Here is a 25,380-nt window from a genome sequence, read left to right as displayed (position 1 = left end):
TAAATAATATTCTAACCCTCTATGAGGAATATCTTCTAAGGTTTTTCCTCCGTAATTTATCATACCCTGTTGGAAAAGATCCCAGTGAGAAAACTATAGATCACACAGATCTTATCTATAGCTACAGAAACATGGAATAAGGAACAAATCATTAGAACTGAACTGACAAGGGAAAAGCAACAACATTGTTTTACGTATACAAACAGCTAAGTACAAGCTAACGTAATAAATGCTCAACATATTCACTCAGTAATGAACTTTATTAGACACGACCTTTACTGTACCAGCTGAACTGATAAGAAAGCACAAAATTGAAAAATAACTGAATACATTTTGTGTTGTCGTAATGTTAAGGTCGCAGATGGTTATTTAAAAATGACTGGCTTTGCTAGATGTATCACTGAACGCATGTATAAACGTGGTTAAATAAAACGTTAACACATAGCATTAGATAAACAACTGTTATTCAACTGTATGCAATCACGTACAGCTAATCTGAGCACCTTGCATAGCATTACATATACTTAACCTTTACACTTTTAAAGGAATTAAAACTAAAACCACACATTACTAACCGCTAGCAGAAATAAATTAGGTAAAGGTAGCACAAAATTATAGACGTTCCACTCAACGAGTCAAAAACAGATGTGCACATGCTCGGTAGGACAGATTGATGGTATTGAGTAAAATAAATCAACAGAACAACAGCATCACCCACTGCTCGGTGAGGACAGTAACTGCAGAACGATATGTGCTTTCACGTCTGAGTCTCTAAAAGTCTCCAATAACACCAGAAAAAGTATTTTATTAGCCTGACTTAAACGTTAGCAAGTCATGTGACCCATGTGTACCGTCCAATGAAACAGCTGTGCACTTGTCTCTGTGGCGCAATTGGTTAGCGCGTTCGGCTGTTAACTGAAAGGTTGGTGGTTTGAGCCCACCCAGGGACGAGTGTCTATTATTGCACAACCTGCCTGTTGATCAAACGGATATGAGACACAACAACGATGTGTAGCTCCACAGAATAGTGGAAATAAGTAACTGAAAACATCCAGTAAACAACAGTCCTGCAAGCACAAAAAACCACCTGTAAGTCACCGGGGACTGACTGTACAAAGTGGAAGCATGTCCACTTGGTTTCCGTAAATGAAGAAATTCACCCAACGTGGGGCTCGAACCCACTACCCTGAGATTAAGAGTCTCATGCTCTACCGACTGAGCTAGCCAGGCTTAAGCAACATGTTAGAACAGACAGCTCATCGGTCAGATAATCAGAGCGATGTAGGTTTAATTCACTAACATCATGACCAGGGGGTATTCCAGAAAGCGGGTTAAGTGATTAAACCAGGTAGGTTAACTCTTACTAACCTGAGTAATTTGATCTCTAAAAGTAAGAATATCACCCTGTTCTTCTGCCATCTTTAATTCTGGCTTCATTTCACCTAATGAACGTGGCATGACCTTTATAAATGCTTACAATCAATTTTGTCAATGGCAAAAATTAATAAATAAAAAGAGAACTGCTGTGTAATTTAGTTAATTCTTGCACTGCACATGACAGAAGACAGAAATGTAGAGCATGTAGAATACAAGTATTAGGAAAGTATGAGGTTACAGCATCAGCTTTTATTTATTCTTAAAAGAAGAAGACATGAACCTCAGTCATCTCACACGAAGATCTGTTCTGCTCAACAACAGTAAAGCTCTCCATCGTTTCTGTGGGGCAGGTCCATAACTGAAGGGCTGTCAGTGTAGAATCGGGTATGTGGGTATATGACCTGCACTCAGTTATTGGCTGGTTAGCTCAGTTGGTTAGAGCGTGGTGCTAATAATACCAAGGTTGTGGGTTTGATCCCCGTGCAGGCCACACTTGCTTTTGGATTTAAACTAACAAACAAGTGAGTCTTCTCTAACTAGCAGGTCTCTGACAAGTGTGAGATCTTTTTAATGCCCTACTCATTGAAGTCAGAAACATGCCGTTATTTCAATTTGCCAAACTTAATGACCCTTCTATAAATGGTTTAATGTGCACACTGCTGCTACTGGCTTGTTTTTCTTTTCTACAATGTAAGTTCATACCTTCAGGTTCATGTTATTTGAGGTCTGTGTTTTGTTCATTCATATGAATGCTGTGTACTTTGGTCAGTGGAAGTAGTTTTATAGCTTTATAAAAACATTTTACTTACTATTTCCATTCTTGCAGGAGTGTGGGTTTACCTTCCACTTCAATAGTGAGGCGTGTCCAGCCCTTTTTATTACAGGTTTAAAGTTGCATAAAACAAATGTACAAATAATATAAAACCAACGTACAAAATAAACATTTCACTTATTTTAATTTATTTTTATTTCTAGCACCACTAGATGATGACGATGTCTGTACAACATTTTGAACTTCACTTTAAAAGTCAGTAGAATGTGTTTCACTGTAGTAAGAATGAAAGTATGAGCTGATCTTTGTCTCATTGTGTAGCTTTGATGAAGAAAAAGCCGCTGGGTCAGTGTGTAACAGGAGGTTTGGAGTAAAGGTGGGTGTGTGTGGATAAAAGCTTCCAGCACCTGGTATTCCCAGGCGGTCTCCCATCCAAGAACTAACCAGGCCCAACCCTGCTTAGCTTCCGAGATCGGACGTTCATTTGTATCATCTGTATTCAACCTTTTCTTCGCCCGCAGCACTGTGATTAACAGAGTGATAGTGGGGCCTAGTAGCGGTATTGGTTGCTCTTATTACATTTAATAGTAACACTTTAAATACTAAAAGCTCTGAATTTCACTTCTACTCTTTTCTGTTCTTTCCTCTTATGTTTTCTTCTCCTCTCCGAACTTCTTTATTAATGATTTAGTCTTTTTATTCTGTTATGATTTATGAACAGAATTTCAGGTTACATGAAGAACTATTTAGAATTATTACCCACCCAGTCCTTTACATCCACTTTCTATTGTCACTCCAGCTCAAGCCTACATACAAATACATGGACCGTGAGTTTAGTCCCATTTAACAACCGTGGACACATTTGCTGACATCAGATTCAAAACCAAACTCTCATCACACAGAGGACTCGGATGGAATTTACAGTTTAACAAATATATTTATTCATCAATAAAGAAACACTTGTCTCCTGACCCCTCAATTGGTCTTGGTCAATTGGTCACCTCCATGATAAGGAAACACCTGAACTACCACAATAGTATTTATTTATTTTTAAATGTCATTTTAAAACATGTCAGTGCAGTCTGTATTAGGATTTATATGAACTGGGTTTTATGCACTAGAAGATGGTGGGATAATTAAATGTAAATATGAGTATTTCTTTTAACAAAGGAGTTTAGCTACCACTAATTTGGTCTATAGATAAACACAAAGAACAAAGACTCATGATGATAGAACAATGCAACACTGTTCAGTCCACAGCCCTCCATTCACACCTTCTCATGTACATTCTGGTTGAGGACGGTTCATTATTTGCTAAGTGGAAATCATCTAAAGACTAGAATTTTGGAGTGTAGACCTAGAAGTGTTAAAGTAAGAGGCTATTCATTTATGAAAACTTTGCAAACACCATAAAAACCAGGGTAAAATTATTCCACTTGAAAGTAAAAGTTGTTCTGTGTTTATTAAAGTAGATTAAACTTCAATAAAGAATAAAAACAGATTCAGATCTGAGGTTGGTACATTACACCACATTACATTTGATGATTAATGATCATATTCATACCATCATGTACATTTGATAATTGAAGTAGAACAGTTCTAGTGGATATTAGAAGAAAAAGAAACAAAATCATAACTTCTGTGTGACCGTACTGGTGTCTATTTTAAATGCTGCTTCCAGTAAAACTTCATCTGCACTATAAGCAGCAGTATGAGTCATCCTTTTATGTGAATGTGCTGGTGTGGTGTACTTAAAGAATATTCCTTTCACTAAAGTTCTTTTCAGACAGTGAACAGTGATACGACCTCTCTCCTGTGTGAATGCGCTGGTGTTGTTGGAGAACATAAAATACTTCCCACACTCTTAACAGTGATGTAGTTTTTCTATGTGAATACGCTGATGCCGTTTGAGATTCTTTTCATGAGCAAAACTCTTTCCACACTCTAAGCAGTGATACGGCTTTTCTCCAGTGTGAACACGCTGGTGTACTTTAAGGTCACTACTTTGAATAAAACTCTTTCCACACTCTGAGCAGTAATATGGTTTCTCTCCTGTGTGAATACGCTGGTGTACTTTAAGAGCATTACTGTAAGCAAAACTTTTTCCACACTCAGTGCAGTTATACGGTTTCACTCCTGTGTGAATACGCTGGTGTTGTTGGAGTTTACTCTGTTGAGCAAAACTCTTCCCACACTCTGAGCAGTGATACGGCTTCTCTCCAGTGTGATTACGTCGGTGTATTTTAAGGGATTTACTTTCAGTAAAACTCTTCCCACACTCTAAACAGTAATATGGTTTCTCTCCTGTGTGAATACGCTGGTGTACTTTAAGAGCATTACTGTTAGCAAAACTCTTCCCACACTCCAAGCAGTGATACGGTTTCTCTCCTGTGTGAATACGCTGGTGTTGTTGGAGTTTACTCTGTCGAGTAAAACCTTTTCCACACTCTGAGCAGTGATACGGCTTCTCTCCTGTGTGAACACGCTGGTGTACTTTAAGGTCACTACTTTGAGTAAAACTCTTTTCACACTCTGAACACTGATATGGCTTCTCTCCTGTGTGAATGTGCTGGTGTCTTCGGAGCGTACTCTGATGAGAAAAACTGTTTCCACACTCTGAGCAGTGATATGGCTTATCTCCTGTATGAATGCACTGGTGTTGTTTGAGATGACTCTGCATTGTAAAACTCTTCCCACACTCTGAGCAGTGATATGGCTTCTCTCCTGTGTGAATACGCCGGTGTTGTTGGAGATGACTCTGTGTAGTAAAACTCTTCCCACACTCTGAGCAGTGATATGGCTTCTCTCCTGTGTGAATGCGCTGGTGTCGTTGGAGATGACTCGGCGCAGTAAAGCTCTTCCCACACTCTGAGCAGTGATGAAAGTTCTTCATGTTTATGCTTTAATAAGACTGTAGAAACTGTTTCCTTGGAAAGCAACAGAAACAAAGAAACAAGTGGATTAATTAGAATTACTTTTACTACATTAATACCACAATAATATTAAACTAATCACCTAGTAATAAAAACATTAAATTCACTTCACGTCTAAGTGAGAATCTGAATTCAAAGAACATCAGGATAAAATACTTATAAATACTGCAGATATTAATAATTAAATAACTATAAATAACTTGATATAAATAAAGATATAAGAGATCTGACTTTCTCAACATCAGTCCTGCACCAAGCAAATCTAATCCAGTTCATGACAGGACTAATAATTAGCTCACAAGTGTAAATCTTTGGTGTGCTGGGAGTAAAAAAGGCTTCATAAATCACCACAATTATGAGCATAAAGCTACTTTAAACTGTCTGAATATATTAACCTGATAATATTAAATAACATAATAAAATATAAAGAACAACAAATGCAACATAAATGTAAAAGAAACAAACAAGAAAACCCTTTACCTTCCTGTTAGAATCCTGGCAGCCACTTTAACAAAGCTGGTGTCTCCAGCAGGTCGTTTCTAATGAAGAACGTGCAGAAGATCCTTCTTACCAAGTGACTCAGCTACAGGTCTAGAGTTTAGTCCTTAAATAGAGCTGAGGACAAAGACCCAAGACCAGTTCAAAACTCTGCATTGGTCAATCATCAGCCAACCATTCACACCTTCTTGTGTGAAGTACTAGCTCATTATCTATGGAACGTGTGCAAATGAAGTAGATGGAGCCACAAAGCATGATGGGTGAAGTCAAACTACACCTATTTATCTCAGCAGAGAAGTTATTTACATTTAATCCTAAACACAAACAAGGAATTGAAAGGCTATTCTGTAAAGTGAAATGACATGAACTTAGATAAAGCTTTTATGATAAGAATCTAAGTCATGTAAAATGCTGTATGTATATTTGTGTGAATTAGTTTCTACTGTATATGAGGAACAATAAGAAAACTATAAGATTAAACACCCACCTATAGATTTATCTGTATTTATGGTGTAGAAATATTTACTGTGCACTTGTGTGTCTGTGAACTGTGTGATTTACTACTGCGGTCAAGCCTCCACTTCAAAATGCTCAGTCAAATCAGCCCCCACATTGTTTGTGAAGATGTGCGTATACTAAACATTACGGTAAAAGCGCCTGGCGGAACTATTTAGGATAGAATTTCAGGCTTTAAAATAAAAGGTTTGGTAATTGTTATAATGAGCAGAGAGGGAGGACCCAAAATGCGGAGTTAACAGAAAGATCTTTATTAAAGGAAATAATAATAAACAACAAAAGGGCGTAAAGAAGTCAACAAAAAACAATTCGGGAAATCCCGAACGCTGCCGAAGACGTCTTGGCTGAAAAGGAAAAAGAACAGAGAAAACAAAAGCAAACACTAAACACGAGCCTCGAACCGCGGTCGCTGACTCGCCGGTTGCGGACCGAAATACCTCGCCACAGCAGGACTAAAGGCAGAGAAAAACAGACTTCCGGGAAATCCCGAACGGCACTGTCACCAGCTATAAGCTGGGAAGGGGCCGTTTACCAAAATGAGCCGCAACAATAATTTGCGGACCTAGGACGCGAACCCGGTTGAGGCGCGGCTCTGTACCAGGAGAGCAAACGCGCTGTGAAAAGCCGGGGATCCGAAACCGCTGTAAAGCACGGCAGTGCGCGAGCAGCGGCGCTAGCATTAGCCAGCAGCTAACCGGCTGCTGACGAAAAATGCAGCGCAAATAAACTGCAGCGCGAGGGCTGCACGAAAATCGCACCAGCGAATATTTACAAAATCTAAACCTAATTACCTCGGGCCTCCTGACCCTACGCCTCCAACCACCTAATGGCGCCTGGAGGTACCAACCAGTCCCTACTAAAGAAAAGGCTGAAGCGATGCAGCCGAATGCCGGTAGCCAAAACAAAAGGTGCGACGCCGGCAAGCTGACAACGCCCACTTAAATAGTGAGCGCGCAGGTGCCGATCGTACGCACTAATCAGCGGGCTTCCTATTTGAAGCCACGCTGTTCTTTGTTCTGTAATGTCTGCGACGCTGAGAACAGGTGGTAAGTTCATCAGACGCCGCAGACCCCCTAACAGGACCCCCCCTTCTAGGGACAGCTCCCGAGGTCCCAAGACCCGCAGACCGGTTCCGTCGGAACTCTCGGATCAGTTCGGGGTCCAGGATCTGCCGAGCCGGTACCCACGAACGTTCCTCGGGGCCGTAGCCTTCCCAATCCACCAGGTATTGGGTGCTACCCTGCACTCTCCTGCTATCCAGGAGGCGGCGAACCGTAAATGCAGGGGCACCCTGGATGATACGAGGGGCGGGAGGTTGTGGGGGGGGTAAAGCTCCCCCGCTCGCGAACGGGCGAAGTTGGGAGACATGAAAGGTCGGATGCGCCTTCATCCTGGGAGGCAGCTCCAACCTATATGTCACCGGGTTAATCCGTCTAACTACCTTAAATGGACCAATGTACCTCGGTGCCAGCTTGTGAGTGGTACCCTTGACGGGGAGATCCCTCGTCGATAGGAGGACACGTTGGCCCGGCCGGAACGTCAGAGCCGGTTGTCGCCTGCGGTCGGCATTGCGCTTCATGGTGCGCTGAGAGGCCAAAAGGGCCTGTCTTGCCTTCCGCCAGGCAACGCGGCAGCGACGGATATGTTGCTGCACAGACGGCACCGCAACCTCTTGTTCCTGATCAGGAAACAGTGGAGGGGGATAGCCGTACTGTGCCTCAAACGGTGACATACCCAATGCGGCGTGATGCAGGGTATTGTGAGCAAATTCAGCCCACAATAATTTATCTGCCCAGGTGGCTGGATTCCCTGCAGTTAGGCACCGAAGCATCTTGCCTAGGTCTTGGATAACCCGCTCCGATTGCCCGTTGGACTCGGGGTGATATCCTGAGGATAAGCTGGCCGTCGCGCCCAGAAGTTGACAAAAGGCTCGCCAGCACTGGCTGATGAACTGCGGGCCCCGATCCGACACAATGTCGGACGGAACCCCATGTGCTCTCACCACATGTTGCAGAACAGCCTGTGCTGTGGCCATGGCGGACGGGAGCTTGGGCATCGGGATGAAGAGGCAAGATTTAGTGAACCGGTCTACGATCACCAGTACCACCGTAAATCCCCTGGATTTTGGCAACCCTGTGACAAAGTCCAGTGCCAGATGGGACCACGGTCTCGAAGGTACTGGCAATGGATGGAGGAGTCCGCGAGGACGCTCTCTTGTGCTCTTGTTAGTAGCACAGACAGCGCAGGTTCGGACTAGGTCCTTGACCTGCCCCTCCATCCCCGGCCACCAAAATTTTCTGCGCAATAGCACCAGGGTCTTAGAGACTCCTGGGTGTGCTGCAAATGGGGACGCGTGAGCCCATTCAAACACCTGACGGCGCACTGTTGATGGTACAAACAGTCGGTCAGGTGGCCCTCCACCTGGGTCAGGCTCAACTGCTCGAGCGTCCCGAACAGTCTTGAATATGCCCCACGTTACTGGGGCCGCAATCTGACTCGGGGGAATAATAGGACCAGGCTCCGCTACCGGTCTGGTCGAGTCCCACTGCCTGGACAGAGCATCAGGCTTGATGTTTTTCGACCCTGGCCTGTAGGACAGGGTGAAGTGGAACCGACCAAAGAAGAGGGACCAGCGGGCCTGGCGAGAGTTCATCCGCTTCGCTTGCTGGATGAACGACAGGTTCTTATGGTCAGTCCAGACAAGGAAGGGATGTTTAGCCCCCTCGAGCCAGTGTCGCCATTCATCAAGTGCTAACTTGATGGCCAAAAGCTCCTTGTCTCCGACCGGGTAATTACGCTCGGCGGGAGTTAGACGGTGTGAAAAGAAGGCACAAGGGTGGAGCTTCTTTTCCGGGCCCACTCTCTGGGACAATATCGCCCCTACTCCGACATCCGAGGCATCCACTTCAACTATGAAGGGTTCCTCGGGGTCGGGCAACTGCAACACTGGAGCAGTCGTTAAGAGAGTTTTAAGTCTGTCAAGGGCTTGTTGAGCCTGTACCGTCCACTTGAACGTACCTTTCCCCGTCAGGGCGGTCAGAGGGGCGGCGACTGTACTGAAGTTCCGAATGAACCGCCTGAAAAAGTTTGCAAAGCCCAGAAATCTTTGCACTTGGCGTACGGAACTAGGAGTTGGCCAGTCCTCCACTGCTTTTATTTTAGCCGGGTCCATCTGCAGAGCACCCTGAGAAATTATGAACCCCAAAAAGGAGACTGATGGGGCGTGGAACACGGACTTCTCCAGCTTGACGAACAAGTGATGGTCGAGCAAAAGCTGGAGAACCCGACGGACGTGCCTGACATGTTCCTCGATGGATCGGCTAAAAATTAAGATGTCGTCTAGGTAAACGTAGACGTATCTGTCAAGGGCCTCCCGCAAGGCCTCATTGATAAAGCGTTGGAAGACCGCGGGGGCATTCATTAACCCAAAGGGCATCACCAGATATTCATAGTGCCCCGTGGGCGTAATGAACGCAGTCTTCCATTCATCCCCTCGCCGGATACGGATCAAGTTATAAGCGCTGCGTAGATCCAGCTTCGTAAAAATGGAAGCCCGCTGAAGAGCTTCAAAAGCTGTGGCCATCAGCGGCAGCGGATAACGATCCTTAACCGTTATTGCGTTCAGACCTCGATAATCGATGCAGGGGCGCAGGGTCCCATCCTTCTTTCCCACAAAGAAGAATCCCGCCCCAGCTGGGGAGGACGAAGGTTGGATGAACCCCTGATCGAGTGCCTCCTTGACATACTCCTCCATGGCGATCCTCTCCGGTCCCGACAGGGAGAAGAGGCGCCCCCTAGGAGGAGAGGTGCCCAGGAGTAGGTTAATGGCACAATCAAAAGGTCTGTGTGGGGGCAAGTCCCGCGCCCGGGACTTACTGAATACCTCCTGTAGGTCATGGTACACGGGGGGCACCCGAGTCAAATCAGGGGTCGTCTCGACGGACGATAATGGGGCCGATGACATGCTCGCTGGCAACAGGCAAGCATCTTGGCACCGCGTTCCCCAAGCGAAGATTGACCCGGTTTGCCAATCGATTTGGGGGTTGTGCTTCTTCAGCCATGAGTGCCCCAATACCACTAGGAGTTGAGGAACCTGGGTCACTAAAAAGGTGACCCGTTCCTCATGACTCCCCAAACGCATCGTGAGAGGACACGTTTGATGCGTGATTGGACTCCCGGCCACCGCCCGGTCATCCACGGCGTGAACAGCAATGGGGACTCGTAATGGCTGGAGCTCAACCCCCAACCCATGTACCAGGTTGTGGTCAATGAAATTTTCCACCGCGCCTGAATCGACACAGACTTTGAGATCGGTGGACCCAGATTCCCAGCGCAACGATGCGCTGAGAAAAAGGCCTTGCCCAGGGATGGTGGAGTGGCTCGCCCTCGACTCCCTGCCACGAGAGCGGCTTACTCGTTTAACCGAGGGCGCGCTCTCGAGGTGGGGTCGGATGGACGCTGGGCGGCCCCCCGGGTAGACCCAAGTTGCATGGGTTCCGGGTCCTGATCTCCCGAAGCGGCCCGAGGCGGACCTTGCGGCCGAAATAAGGGTTGGTGGGACCCTCGCTCCCGGGCACGTTGTCGGAGTCGTGTGTCAATTGAGGTCGCCAGGAGATAGAAGGCTTTGAGAGAAGGGGGAAGTTCTCGAGTAGCCAGCTCGTCTTTAATTCTTTCTCCCAGACCGCGGTGGAAAATAGCGACTAATGCCCCCTCATCCCAACCGCACTCAGCCGCCAGAGTGCGAAACTCGATAACGTATTCGGCAACTGAGCGCCCGCCCTGGGATAGTTCGAGCAATCGCGGACCCGCCTCTCTACCTCCGGTGGGGTGAAAAAAGGTGTCCTTCAGGGCTTCCCTAAAGGCAGCCTCAGAAACGCATTCAGGGGCGTTCTGTTCCCATAAGGCGGTAGCCCACTCCAAGGCTTTACCGGTAAGCAGAGATATAATAAATGCTACCTTGGAGCGCTCGGAGGGGAAGCGGGACGGCTGTAGCTCGAACGTGAGGGAGCATTGTAGGAGGAAGCCTCGACATTTCTTCGCCTCCCCTGAAAAACGCTCGGGGGGCGGAATGGAGGTTTCAACCCCTACAGGGGGAGCTGGAGGAGGTAATGGAACGGGAGGGGGGTTGGGAGGACGCGAACTGGCCGCCAGGTTCGACAACAGCTGGGCGATGTCGACCACCCGCTGTGTCAGCTCTGACAAAGCCAATTCATGCCTCCCCAGTGCGACCCCCTGGTGACGGAGGACGTCTGTCAGGGGTTGGGTTTCCGCTGGGTCCATTATGGTCGCACCTTTCTGTTATAATGAGCAGAGAGGGAGGACCCAAAATGCGGAGTTAACAGAAAGATCTTTATTAAAGGAAATAATAATAAACAACAAAAGGGCGTAAAGAAGTCAACAAAAAACAATTCGGGAAATCCCGAACGCTGCCGAAGACGTCTTGGCTGAAAAGGAAAAAGAACAGAGAAAACAAAAGCAAACTAAACTAAACACGAGCCTCGAACCGCGGTCGCTGACTCGCCGGTTGCGGACCGAAATACCTCGCCACAGCAGGACTAAAGGCAGAGAAAAACAGACTTCCGGGAAATCCCGAACGGCACTGTCACCAGCTATAAGCTGGGAAGGGGCCGTTTACCAAAATGAGCCGCAACAATAATTTGCGGACCTAGGACGCGAACCCGGTTGAGGCGCGGCTCTGTACCAGGAGAGCAAACGCGCTGTGAAAAGCCGGGGATCCGAAACCGCTGTAAAGCACGGCAGTGCGCGAGCAGCGGCGCTAGCATTAGCCAGCAGCTAACCGGCTGCTGACGAAAAATGCAGCGCAAATAAACTGCAGCGCGAGGGCTGCACGAAAATCGCACCAGCGAATATTTACAAAATCTAAACCTAATTACCTCGGGCCTCCTGACCCTACGCCTCCAACCACCTAATGGCGCCTGGAGGTACCAACCAGTCCCTACTAAAGAAAAGGCTGAAGCGATGCAGCCGAATGCCGGTAGCCAAAACAAAAGGTGCGACGCCGGCAAGCTGACAACGCCCACTTAAATAGTGAGCGCGCAGGTGCCGATCGTACGCACTAATCAGCGGGCTTCCTATTTGAAGCCACGCTGTTCTTTGTTCTGTAATGTCTGCGACGCTGAGAACAGGTGGTAAGTTCATCAGACGCCGCAGACCCCCTAACAGTAATAACTGGACATTATGATTTTACTTTAAATTTAAAGTAAACTAAAACATAATCTAAGCTAATTTAGATTGTTATTAAATTAAATAATCTTGATTACATGAATTGTTATTGTTATTAAAAGGAATCTACTTGTTTCCACAGAACAATTCCACTTTATAATAATAGTACACAACATATAGGTTACAAATACATTCTAGAAATGTGACAATATAAAAGGCCTTTATTATAAAGTTTAAGGGTACCAAAAAAATAGGGTTTAAATCAGGGGTGGGCAATTAAATTTTCCAAGGGGCCACATAAGAAACTGGGACTGTTGTGGAAGGCCGGACCAATAAGGTGAACTTAATTCTGCTCAATATTCATTTTATCTCTTTATTTACATTTTCAGCATTTAGCAGATATCTTTATCCAAAGCGATTTACAATACAGTTACAGTATACAGTCTGAGCAATTGAGGGTTATGGGTCTTGCTCAAGGGTCCAACAGCAGCAACCTGGCTTGAACCAGCGACCTTCTAATTACTAGTCCAGTACCTTAACTACTAGGCTACGACTGCTCGCTCTATATTAAAAGCAGTAAATTGTACAGTTCTTATAAGCTGTTAATGTTTAGATGTTACAATCAGAAAATTAGAAGTAGGCAGAGAAACATCAACATTATTTCACTATTTAAACAAACAATCCTTGTTGCTTTTGCAGTTTAGTTAGAGAAGCTTCAATTGTGATGCTCTGCATTGTTCATGTTCTTATATTTCTGTTTAGTATCGTAACAGCAATTTAGAGCCTAAATTCTGATCCTTAACCAGCATTACACCTGACTTCAGTTAATAAATACTTCAGAGGTTCATGTCTTGTTAAAAACTCCTTCTGTTCACATTACGGTGAAGCTGGAAACACTCGCACACACGTAAATCAAAACTTACGGTAATTTAAAGATATAGCGCTCCCGTCAAAATGTCTCGCGGGCCGGATGTAAAATGACGATTATAAAATGACTAATAGTTTAATGATAGTTAATAAAATATTACTAGCTGTAATACCAATGTAAAGAAATACATCACAAAAAAGTATCAATCGGAATGTAAAATGAAAGTATATTATTATTATTAATAAAAGATTCACTAGTAGTACTGATCGATCATTTGCCATTTCACCAATATCTGTGACACCCTGGATTCTGGGCTAGTTTCAGCTTCAGGGTTGATTTTAGACCAGACATTAGGCTGAACCTGGCAACTCTCGTGATTTTCCCGCCAAATTGGGCTTCTTTCAAAATGTGTCATGGCTGTCTAAAAGCTTTCATTGCAAACTGTACAAAATGTTTTTAATGAGGATTTGCGCTCACATAGCTATGAACAAGGTCTGCTAGTTTTAGCATGTGAAGGACGGGTTTAGACAGACTTAGAGGTGAATATTTGTGCTAGACTTGGCATCCCTGTGTAGAGTTAAATTGTTTGGCGTTGGTTCCAGTTGCTGCTGGAGGTAAACAGACCGAGTACAAGTACAGTCTGTGTTCCTGTAGTTATGAACTGCTCTCATTCTCGGCAGTTTGAACAGGATTCAAACGGAAGGTAAAGCTCTTATTTTCAGGTTTTGTTTCCTTCCCTTTATTAATCTATATGTTTCCTCAGTGAGCTCGTATCACTGCTCAGAATGTAGAAAGTGCTTCAGTAAATCCAACAGTTCACATATTTCTACACCATAAATACAGATAAATCTATAGGTGGGTGTTTCCTCTTATAGTTTTCTTATTGTTCCTCATATACAGTAGAAACTAATTCACACAAATATACATACAGCATTTTACATGACTTAGATTCTTATCATAAAAGCTTTATCTAAGTTCATGTCATTTCACTTTACAGAATAGCCTTTCAATTCCTTGTTTGTGTTTAGGATTAAATGTAAATAACTTCTCTGCTGAGATAAATAGGTGTAGTTTGACTTCACCCATCATGCTTTGTGGCTCCATCTACTTCATTTGCACACGTTCCATAGATAATGAGCTAGTACTTCACACAAGAAGGTGTGAATGGTTGGCTGATGATTGACCAATGCAGAGTTTTGAACTGGTCTTGGGTCTTTGTCCTCAGCTCTATTTAAGGACTAAACTCTAGACCTGTAGCTGAGTCACTTGGTAAGAAGGATCTTCTGCACGTTCTTCATTAGAAACGACCTGCTGGAGACACCAGCTTTGTTAAAGTAGCTGCCAGGATTCTAACAGGAAGGTAAAGGGTTTTCTTGTTTGTTTCTTTTACATTTATGTTGCATTTGTTGTTCTTTATATTTTATTATGTTATTTAATATTATCAGGTTAATATATTCAGACTGTTTAAAATAGCTTTATGCTCATAATTGTGGTAATTTATGAAGCCTTTTTTACTCCCAGCACACCAAAGATTTACACTTGTGAGCTAATTATTAGTCCTGTCATGAACTGGATTAGATTTGCTTGGTGCAGGACTGATGTTGAGAAAGTCAGATCTCTTATATCTTTATTTATATCAAGTTATTTATAGTTATTTAATTATTAATATCTGCAGTATTTATAAGTATTTTATCCTGATGTTCTTTAAATTCAGATTCTCACTTAGACGTGAAGTGAATTTAATGTTTTTATTACTAGGTGATGAGTTTAATATTATTGTGGTATTAATGTAGTAAAAGTAATTCTAATTAATCGACTTGTTTCTTTGTTTCTGTTGCTTTCCAAGGAAACAGTTTCTACAGTCTTTTCAAAGCATAAACATGAAGAACTTTCATCACTGCTCAGAGTGTGGGAAGAGTTTTACTACACAGAGTAATCTCAAACAACACCAGCGCATTCACACAGGAGAGAAGCCATATCACTGCTCAGTGTGGGAAGAGTTTTACTCAACAGGGTAACCTTCAAAAACACCAGCGTATTCACACAGGAGAGAAGCCATATCACTGCCCTGAGTGTGGAAAGAGTTTTACTCAAAGTAGTGCCCTTAAAGTACACCAGCGTATTCACACAGGAGAGAAACCGTATCACTGCTCAGAGTGTGGAAAGAGTTTTGCTCAACAGGTGAACCTCCAAAATCACCAGCGTATTCACACAGGAGAGAAACCGTATTACTGTTCAGTGTGTGGAAAGATTTTTACTCAAGAAAATAATCTCAAACAGAACAACTTTTACTTTCAAGTGGAAGAATTTTACCCTGGTCTTTATGGTGTTTGCATAAATTCTTCATATTATGAATGCTAAGTTTTTATAAATGAATAGCCTCTTACTTTAACACTTCTAGGTCTACACTCCAAAATTCTAGTCTTTAGATGATTTCCACTTAGCAAATAATGAACCGTCCTCCACCAGAATGTACATGAGAAGGTGTGAATGGAGGGCTGTGGACTGAACAGTGTTGCATTGTTCTATCATCATGAGTCTTTGTTCTTTGTGTTTATCTATAGACCAAATTAGTGGTAGCTAAACTCCTTTATTAAAAGAAATACTCATATTTACGTTTAATTATCCCACCATCTTCTAGTGCATAAAACTCAGTTCATCTAAATCCTAATACAGACTGCACTGACATGTTTTAAAATTACATTTAAAAATAAATAAATACTACTGTGGTAGTTCAGGTGTTTTCTTATATTGGTCTGACCAAGACCAATTGAGAGGTCGGGAGACAAGTGTTTCTTTATTGATGAATAAATGTATTTGTAAAACTGTCAATTACATCCTCTGTGTGATGAGAGTTTGGTTTTGAATCCGATGTCAGCAAATGTGTCCACGGTTGTAAACTCAATGTATTTGTATGTAGACTTGAGCTGGAGTGACAATAGAAGATAGATGTAAAGGACTGGGTGGGTAATAATTCAAATGTTAAATGTAATAAGAGCAACCAATACCGCTACTAGGTCCCACTGTCACTCTGTTAATCACAGTGCTGCTGGTGAAGAAAACTTAAACCTGAACTCTGAGCTGACTTATCTCGTCGTGTCCTAGCCAGAGTTTTCGGTTCCACAAAAGCCGTTCAGTGTTAGATTACTCAACTCTGAGTAGGTTGAACCCAGCAGAAGCGCGTTCACGGTTACCTATAAACAGGCATTCTCAATGGAGTGGCGATAAATGGATTCACCATGGATGTGAATGAAAGAAAAAGTAGTCCGTCATATTTTACACCAATAGAACTGTTCATTTTAATGTTTGCGTGTAATACAGCAGCGTCTATAAAAAAAAGACATTTTAAACGTTTTTTTTTTCTTTCGTTTACTTAATCTAGGTGTAATCCAAGTGGAATTAGATGCTCATAGCAGCAGATAAAAATGAAATACAAAAACTGTCTATTCATGTTCATTACATGTAATTATTTTCATTACATGTAAATCATTAGTTTGTAGTGCATAAACTGTGGAATATTAAGAACTGCATTGGTACAGTCTGAACACTTTTTATTGGCATCTCTGCAGTGATTGGTGGTTTTGAACCTCCTGCAATTGTTAGTGATCTAAATGTCCCTATAGACCCTAATAAATATAAATAATGTTCTTTTTTTTTTTAAAATACTGTTGAAGGACGATAAAGAAACCATCTCCTCTGCCTCAGAGTGGGATGATACTGGGAGGCCTACAGAGGAACAGTACATGTTGAACATAGAGCATGGCATTTTATTTTATCTACCATGGTAATGTGTGTGACTGTCCTCTAACAGATCGTGATGGGCAGTTCCGAATCATATGAGGGACCATTCACCTCCAAAACTCATCTGAAATATTTAGAAGCTTGTTTTAAGCTATGTTTGATCAGGGCCAGTGATAGCTTAGTGGTTAAGGTACTGGACTAGTAAACACAAGGTTGCCGGTTCAAGCCCCACCACCACCAAGTTGCCACTGTTGGGTCCCTAAGCAAGGCCTTAACCCTCAGTTGCTCATTGTGTAAGTCGCTTTGGATAAAAGCGTCTGGTAAATGTAAATCATCATAACATGCTATTTTTGTCTCTTTCTTTCAAGTTGGGTGTAAATAAGATGGACTATACAAGGTCCATCTGGAGAAACAAACTGCAAAGTGTGATCCTCAGGTGGAGCATATAAAACAAGGCTAGAAATTCAGTTGCTTGAATTTAAGATGGGTGTCGGTGCTAAGGGTGTATAAATATGAATGTTCTTACTAAAGAATAAGGACAAGAAATGAACTAGTTGTATTGTTTTATTTTCAGTGATCATGCACAGAGCCTGGCCATTTGGCTTCAATATTTGTAATGTGGGTAGCATCACATAAGATCTTAATGAAAGCATCTCCATAAGATGGAGAACAGTAGGTTGCAGAACATGTATTAAATGTTACATTGTTGTATTTGACATTTAGATAATGGTCACTACTTGTATGTGGAGGGATATTCTGTCTGCTGTTCAAATAATAAAAGACAACATTTTAATAAAATAAAATCCACATCTGTCAGCTACCCACCCACACACAGCTGTAACATACAGTATATACATATGATAATATGTGTAAAAAATAATACTTGAATAGACCCATAACAGGGCAGTTGCAACATTCATTGATATGTAGTAAAATCATTCTTTAACATCATTTTGCAAAGACTTTTTTTGTACAGATAGGGTTTCCAATCATTAATGTGGCTGTAAAAATACTGCTACCAGTAATATGTATTTATATATAGGCCATGTTTTAAGTAACAATCATGTTTGGGGTTAATTACTACAATCAATTTAAACCACAAATTATTTTAGCTTACTAAACTGTGTGTGTGTTAAACAGAGGCGATTTAACCTGCCTGTGGGCCCAGGGGCTATGGCTGGTTGTGGGCCCCCACATATACAGTGTATCACAAAAGTGAGTACACCCCTCACATTTCTGCAGATATTTAAGTATATCTTTTCATGGGACAACACTGACAAAACGACACTTTGACACAATGAAAAGTAGTCTGTGTGCAGCTTATATAACAGTGTAAATTTATTCTTCCCTCAAAATAACTCAATATACAGCCATTAATGTCTAAACCACCGGCAACAAAAGTGAGTACACCCCTAAGAGACTACACCCCTAAATGTCCAAATTGAGCACTGCTTGTCATTTTTCCTCCAAAATGTCATGTGACTCGTTAGTGTTACTAGGTCTCAGGTGTGCATAGGGAGCAGGTGTGTTCAATTTAGTAGTACAGCTCTCACACTCTCTCATACTGGTCACTGAAAGTTCCAACATGGCACCTCAGGGCAAAGAACTCTCTGAGGATCTTAAAAGACGAATTGTTGCGCTACATGAAGATGGCCAAGGCTACAAGAAGATTGCCAACACCCTGAAACTGAGCTGCAGCACAGTGGCCAAGATCATCCAGCGTTTTAAAAGAGCAGGGTCCACTCAGAACAGACCTCGCGTTGGTCGTCCAAAGAAGCTGAGTGCACGTGCTCAGCGTCACATCCAACTGCTGTCTTTGAAAGATAGGCACAGGAGTGCTGTCAGCATTGCTGCAGAGATTGAAAAGGTGGGGGGTCAGCCTGTCAGTGCTCAGACCATACGCCGCACACTACATCAAATTGGTCTGCATGGCTGTCACCCCAGAAGGAAGCCTCTTCTGAAGTCTCTACACAAGAAAGCCCGCAAACAGTTTGCTGAAGACATGTCAACAAAGGACATGGATTACTGGAACCATGTCCTATGGTCTGATGAGACCAAGATTAATTTGTTTGGTTCAGATGGTCTCAAGCATGTGTGGCGGCAATCAGGTGAGGAGTACAAAGATAAGTGTGTCATGCCTACAGTCAAGCATGGTGGTGGGAATGCCATGGTCTGGGGCTGCATGAGTGCAGCAGGTGTTGGGGAGTTACATTTCATTGAGGGACACATGAACTCCAATATGTACTGTGAAATACTGAAGCAGAGCATGATCCCCTCCCTCCGGAAACTGGGTCGCAGGGCAGTGTTCCAGCATGATAATGACCCCAAACACACCTCTAAGACGACCACTGCTTTATTGAAGAGGCTGAGGGTAAAGGTGATGGACTGGCCAAGCATGTCTCCAGACCTAAACCCAATAGAACATCTTTGGGGCATCCTCAAGCGGAAGGTGGAGGAGCGCAAAGTCTCGAATATCCGCCAGCTCCGTGATGTCGTCATAGAGGAGTGGAAAAGCATTCCAGTGGCAACCTGTGAAGCTCTGGTAAACTCCATGCCCAGGAGAGTTAAGGCAGTTCTGGGAAATAATGGTGGCCACACAAAATATTGACACTTCAGGAACTTTCACTAAGGGGTGTACTCACTTTTGTTGCCGGTGGTTTAGACATTAATGGCTGTATATTGAGTTATTTTGAGGGAAGAATAAATTTACACTGTTATATAAGCTGCACACAGACTACTTTTCGTTGTGTCAAAGTGTCATTTTGTCAGTGTTGTCCCATGAAAAGATATACTTAAATATCTGCAGAAATGTAAGGGGTGTACTCACTTTTGTGATACACTGTATATATATATATATTTTTATTTTTACAAAATCAGTACACAACGCAAGAGAACAGAGTTCCTTCTGAACTGATATAGCCATGTTAACCAAACCATAGTAAGGACAGAAAACAAAGCGATAGCACACAGACAACAATCAACAGCTCAAAACATTAAATGCAGATTCAATAAAATAATATTGATGTAAATATTAAATCAGGGAGAGTATCCAGGTCTACAGTCTGATGACTGAACAGTGCCGTTCTAACATGAAAAATAGAAAACATCTGAGCCTATACCTTTAGAAGTCTTTTCTTCTACTTTTCTGGAATGAAAGGTTTCCATTAATGTCCTTGAAATCCAAATTTCTCAAAATGTCACTCTCAATAGACATCAGAGTCAAGTGGCTCACTCTTTCTTGGTGCATAGCAGATCACAGTTTATTTTTAACTATTGAAAGTTTGGAAAAAGACCGCTCCCCGCTAGCATTTGTGACTGGCGGAGTGGAGTATAGGCGTAGCACAATGTCAACATTAGGGAAAACAAAATGAAGTTTCCTTTGCCTTATGAGTTTGAGGAGTTCAGTTGCAGGAAGGTTAATCCCCTCCATTCAGACAAACTCTCTAAACTGAGTGGCTTCTTCCACAAACTCTTCCTCCAGGTCCACATGATATTTATTTTGCAGATATAATGCAGACGAGCGTAATTCTTCCGGGGGAAATAGAAGTCAATGTGTTCAAAAAACCAAAGTTTCCCTGAATATTCTGGTATGCACGACATCTTCTGTCCAACTCTGACACTAGTCTGTCAATCAAAACAGTGAATACAGCAGTGAAAAAACCTTGTGCGGCCTGACAACTGACTTTCTGGTTGAGATGACTCGTCCGGCTGTTTTTTTCTTTTCCTCACTCGTTGTGTATCTGCTTTGTAAACATCTGATACTGTCGGAGACATACTTTTTGCTGCCATCTCAGTTATCAAACTGGCTGCGGAGGCTAGACACGTAGTCTCTTAGCAAAACACACCAAGCTCACGGCATTGCATAGATCAAGTTCAGCTGCTTGAAGTGTAGTGCTTACCCTGTGAAATCGCAAAAGTATTGAATTCCACAGGTTACAAAGGAATGCAATTTCAAGTTTGCCCATTTTCTTCAGTAGTGCCCTGGTCTCGTTCCGTGTAGTTAAATGCTGGTTCTCATCATCAGCGAAACTCCCTAGCATCTGCTGAATATTGCTATAGTTTTGACAGAGGGCTTTGGTTGCATTTGAGTGCGCCGACCATCTTGTGTCAGAAAGTGTTCTGGACAAAACTAAAAAACTCTTCTGTCTCCTGGCAGCAGTTAACACTATTTGCTCCCACCAAATTAAGACTGTGAGCTGCGCATGGTATCCAATCAGCCAAAGGGTTAATCTCTTTTATGCGTCACTGCAGACCTTTATATGTGCTTGACATATTGCTGGCGTTATCGTAACACTGACCTCTGCAGTTGTTAATATCAATGCCCATCTCCTGTAAAGTACTTACGACTGCATTACACAGTTCTTCTCCAGTATGGCTAATAATAGGCAAAAATTTCAAGAAACGCTCTTCAATGCAGCCCTCTGGAGAAACGTACCTCAGTATAAATGTAAGCTGGTCTACCCGTGTTACATCTGGCGTGGAGTCGACACTAATTGAGAAGAACTTTGACATTTTCACACGACTTATGATTTCACAGAGCACTTTTTGTCCCATTAGCTGTATAAATTCCTCACACACTGTTCCAGAGAGGTAGGAGGTTATTCCTTTTCCAGCATTTCCATATTTGTCAACGTGTGCTTTCAAAAAAGGATCGAACTGGCTAATTAACTCAAGAATACCCAAGTAATTTCCATTATCAAGCTGCCCAAACCTATGAGTGTGCCCTCTCAATGTCAGTCCACGTTCTGCAAGAAACTAAATTACTGCAACAACCCTCTGCAAAACCTGAGTCCAATACTCGCACTCATCCTCATACTGTTTTTTGAGCTGGGCATCAATAGTTCTACGATCTGCGGTCTGGTTGATGTAGGCAAGCATAGCTTTCCTGTGCATTTCATAGCCCTCGTGCTCAGATATGCATACATTTGCATGCTTCCAGTCACTGTAACCTTGACAAAATGGGCTTGAACGTCCAGTCGTTTCCCCTAAAATCTTGCATGCAAAACAAAAAACCCTCCATTGAGAGGGAGAGTAACACAGCCACTCTCTGGGTTGACATTCACCATTGCTTAAGCTCAGTCATGAACTTTAAGAAATATATAGTTTAGATAGTTCACACATATAAGAACCCACAAAACCTCTTAGATGTGTATTATTCAAGTCCGTTTCAGCTGCTTGAATGGAGGTTAGTGTAGAATTATGTACAAAGATTTAAAGAAAATACAGGAGAACTGACCGGTTAGCTCAGTTGGTTAGAGTGTGGTGCTAATAACACTAAGGTCCCGGGTTTGATCCCTGTATGGGCCACACCTACTTTTGGACTTAAACTAACAAACAAGTGATCCTTCTCTAACTAGCAGGTCCTATTGACCTGGGCTTCAAACGTTGTGAGATCTTTTTTAATGCCCCTCTCATTCAAGTCAGAAACATGCCGTTATTTCAGTCTGCCAAACTTGACCCTTCTGACCCTTCTGTAAATGGTTTAATGTGCACACTGCTGCTACTGGCTTGTTTTTTCTTTTCTACAATGTAAGTTCAGACCTTCAGAATCATGTTATTTGAGGTCTGTGTTTTGTTCATTCATATGAATGCTGTGTACTTTGGTCAGTGGAAGTAGTTTTATAGCTTTATAAAAACATTTTACTTACTATTTCCATTCTTGCAGGAGTGTGGGTTTACCTTCCACTTCAATAGTGAGGCGTGTCCAGACCTGCTACACAAACTGTCATTTCTGTCCCTGTTAAAAACTTAAGCTTAGTCAAATAAAGACACATTTAAAATCTTCATCTTTTATTACAGGTTTAAAGCTGCATAAAACAAATGTTTGTACAAATAATATAAAACCAAAATAAACGTTTCACTTATTTTAATTTATTTTTATTTCTAGCACCACTAGATGGCGACGATGTCTGTACAACATTTTGAGCTTCACTTACAAAAACACCACAACAAATCATCTGGATTTAACCTTTTCTTCACCAGGATTTATATGAACTGGGTTTTATGCACTAGAAGATGGTGGGATAATTAAATGTAAATATTAGAATTTCTTTTAACAAAGGAGTTTAGCTACCACTAATTTGGTCTATAGATAAACACAAAGAACAAAGACTCATGATGATAGAACAATGCAACACTGTTCAGTCCACAGCCCTCCATTCACACCTTCTCATGTACATTCTGGTGGAGGACGGTTCATTATCTGCTAAGTGGAAATCATCTAAAGACTAGAATGTTGGAGTGTAGACCTAGAAGTGTTAAAGTAAGAGGCTATTCATTTTTGAAAACTTCAAAAACACTGTAAAGACCAGGGTAAAATTCTTCCACTTGAAAGTAAAAGTTGTTCTGTGTTTATTAAAGTAGATTAAATTGAATAATGAATAAAAACAGATTCAGATCTGAGGTTGGTACATTACACCACATTACATTTGATGATTAATGATCATATTCACACCATCATGTACATTTGATAATTGAAGTAGAACAGTCGAGAACATAATGTGCAATAAAATACTTCCCACACTCTTAACAATGATGTAGTTTTTCTATGTGAATACGCTGATGCCGTTTGAGATTATTTTCATGGGTAAAACTCTTTCCACACACAGTGCAGGTATACGGTTTCTGTCCTGTGTGAATACGCTGGTGTTTTTGAAGGGTACTATGTTCAGCAAAACTGTTTCCACACACTGAGCAGTGATACGGTTTCTCTCCTGTGTGAATACGCTGATGTTTTTGAAGGTAACCCTGTTGAGCAAAACTTTTTCCACACTCTGAGCAGTAATATGGCTTCTCTCCAGTGTGAACACACTGGTGTACTTTAAGAGCATTACTGTAAGAAAAACTCTTCCCACACTCTGAGCAGTGATGCGGCTTCTCTCCAGTGTGAATACGCTGGTGTACTTTAAGAGCATTACTGTAAGAAAAACTCTTCCCACACTCTGAGCAGTGATACGGTTTCTCTCCTGTGTGAACACGCTGGTGTAATTTAAGGTTACTGCTTTGAGTAAAACTCTTTTCACACTCTGAACACTGATACGGTTTCTCTCCTGTGTGAATGTGCTGGTGTCTTTGGAGCGTACTCTGACGAGAAAAACTGCTTCCACACTCTGAGCAGTGATAAGGCTTCTCTCCTGTGTGAATGTGCTGGTGTCTTTGGAGCGTACTCTGATGAGAAAAACTGCTTCCACACTCTGAGCAGTGATATGGTTTCTCTCCTGTATGAATGCGCTGGTGTCGTTGGAGATGACTCTGCGTAATAAAATTCTTCCCACACTCTGAGCAGTGATGAAAGTTCTTCATGTTTATGCTTTGATAAGACTGTAGAAACTGTTTCCTTGGAAAGCAACAGAAACAAAGAAACAAGTCGATTAATTAGAATTACTTTTACTACATTAATACCACAATAATATTAAACTCATCACCTAGTAATAAAAACATTAAATTCACTTCACGTCTAAGTGAGAATCTGAATTCAAAGAACATCAGGATAAAATACTTATAAATACTGCAGATATTAATAAGTAAATAACTATAAATAACTTGATATAAATAAAGATATAAGAGATCTGACTTTCTCAACATCAGTCCTGCACCAAGCAAATCTAATCCAGTTCATGACAGGACTAATAATTAGCTCACAAGTGTAAATCTTTGGTGTGCTGGGAGTAAAAAAGGCTTCATAAATCACCACAATTATGAGCATAAAGCTATTTTAAACAGTCTGAATATATTAACCTGATAATATTAAATAACATAATAAAATAAAAAAAAAAACAAATTTATAACAGCTAATTTATTAAACAAGAAAAACTGAAATATCACATGGTCATAAGTATTCAGACCCTTTGCTGTGACACTCATATTTAACTCACATGCTGTCCATTTCCTTCTGATCCTCCTTGAGATGGTTCTACTCCCTCATTGGAGTCCAGCTGTGTTTAATTAAACTGATTGGACTTGATTAGGAAAGGCACACACCTGTCTATATAAGACCACACAGCTCACAGAGCACATGAGAATCATGAGGTCTAAGGAACTGCCCAAGGAGCTCAGAGACAGAATTGTGGCAAGGCACAGATCTGGCCAAGGTTACAAAAGAATTTCTGCAGCACTCAAGGTTCCTAAGAGCACAGTGGCCTCCATAATCCTTAAATGGAAGAAGTTTGGGACGACCACAACTCTTCCTCGACCTGGCCGTCCAGCCAAACTAAGCAATCGTGGGAGAAGAGCCTTGGTGAGAGAGGTAAAGAAGAACCCCAAGATCACTGTGGCTGAGCTCCAGAGATGCAGTAGGGAGATGGGAGAAAGTTCCACAAAGTCAACTATCACTGCAGCCCTCCACCAGTCAGGGCTTTATGGCAGAGTGTGCAAGACATATGAAAGCCCGCATACAGTTTGCAAAAGAACACATGAAGGACTCCCAGACTATGAGAAAGAAGATTCTATGGTCTGATGAGATGAAGATTGAACTTTTTGGTGTTAATTCTAAG

At 42.3% G+C, this 25,380-nt stretch overlaps 1 protein-coding gene across 1 annotated transcript; it reads right to left on the bottom strand.

The window, feature by feature from the left end:
• Window positions 1–4,034: 4,034 nt before the first annotated feature.
• Window positions 4,035–24,913, bottom strand: LOC134326315 (zinc finger protein 420-like; the record flags this gene model as incomplete). The annotated part of the gene is made up of 3 exons (XM_063008465.1): window positions 24,896–24,913; window positions 23,579–23,971; window positions 4,035–5,036 (listed from the first exon to the last, which is right to left on the bottom strand). Coding segments are annotated over exons 1-3 (1,413 nt in total), but the record flags the coding sequence as incomplete, so codon positions are not given.
• Window positions 24,914–25,380: the final 467 nt, after the last annotated feature.

The sequence above is a fragment of the Trichomycterus rosablanca genome, chromosome 14 (genome assembly GCF_030014385.1).
Source record: "Trichomycterus rosablanca isolate fTriRos1 chromosome 14, fTriRos1.hap1, whole genome shotgun sequence".
Lineage (NCBI taxonomy): Eukaryota > Metazoa > Chordata > Actinopteri > Siluriformes > Trichomycteridae > Trichomycterus > Trichomycterus rosablanca.
The sequence above is the reverse complement of the archived record's forward strand: the minus strand, read 5'-3'. Positions and strand labels throughout refer to the sequence as shown.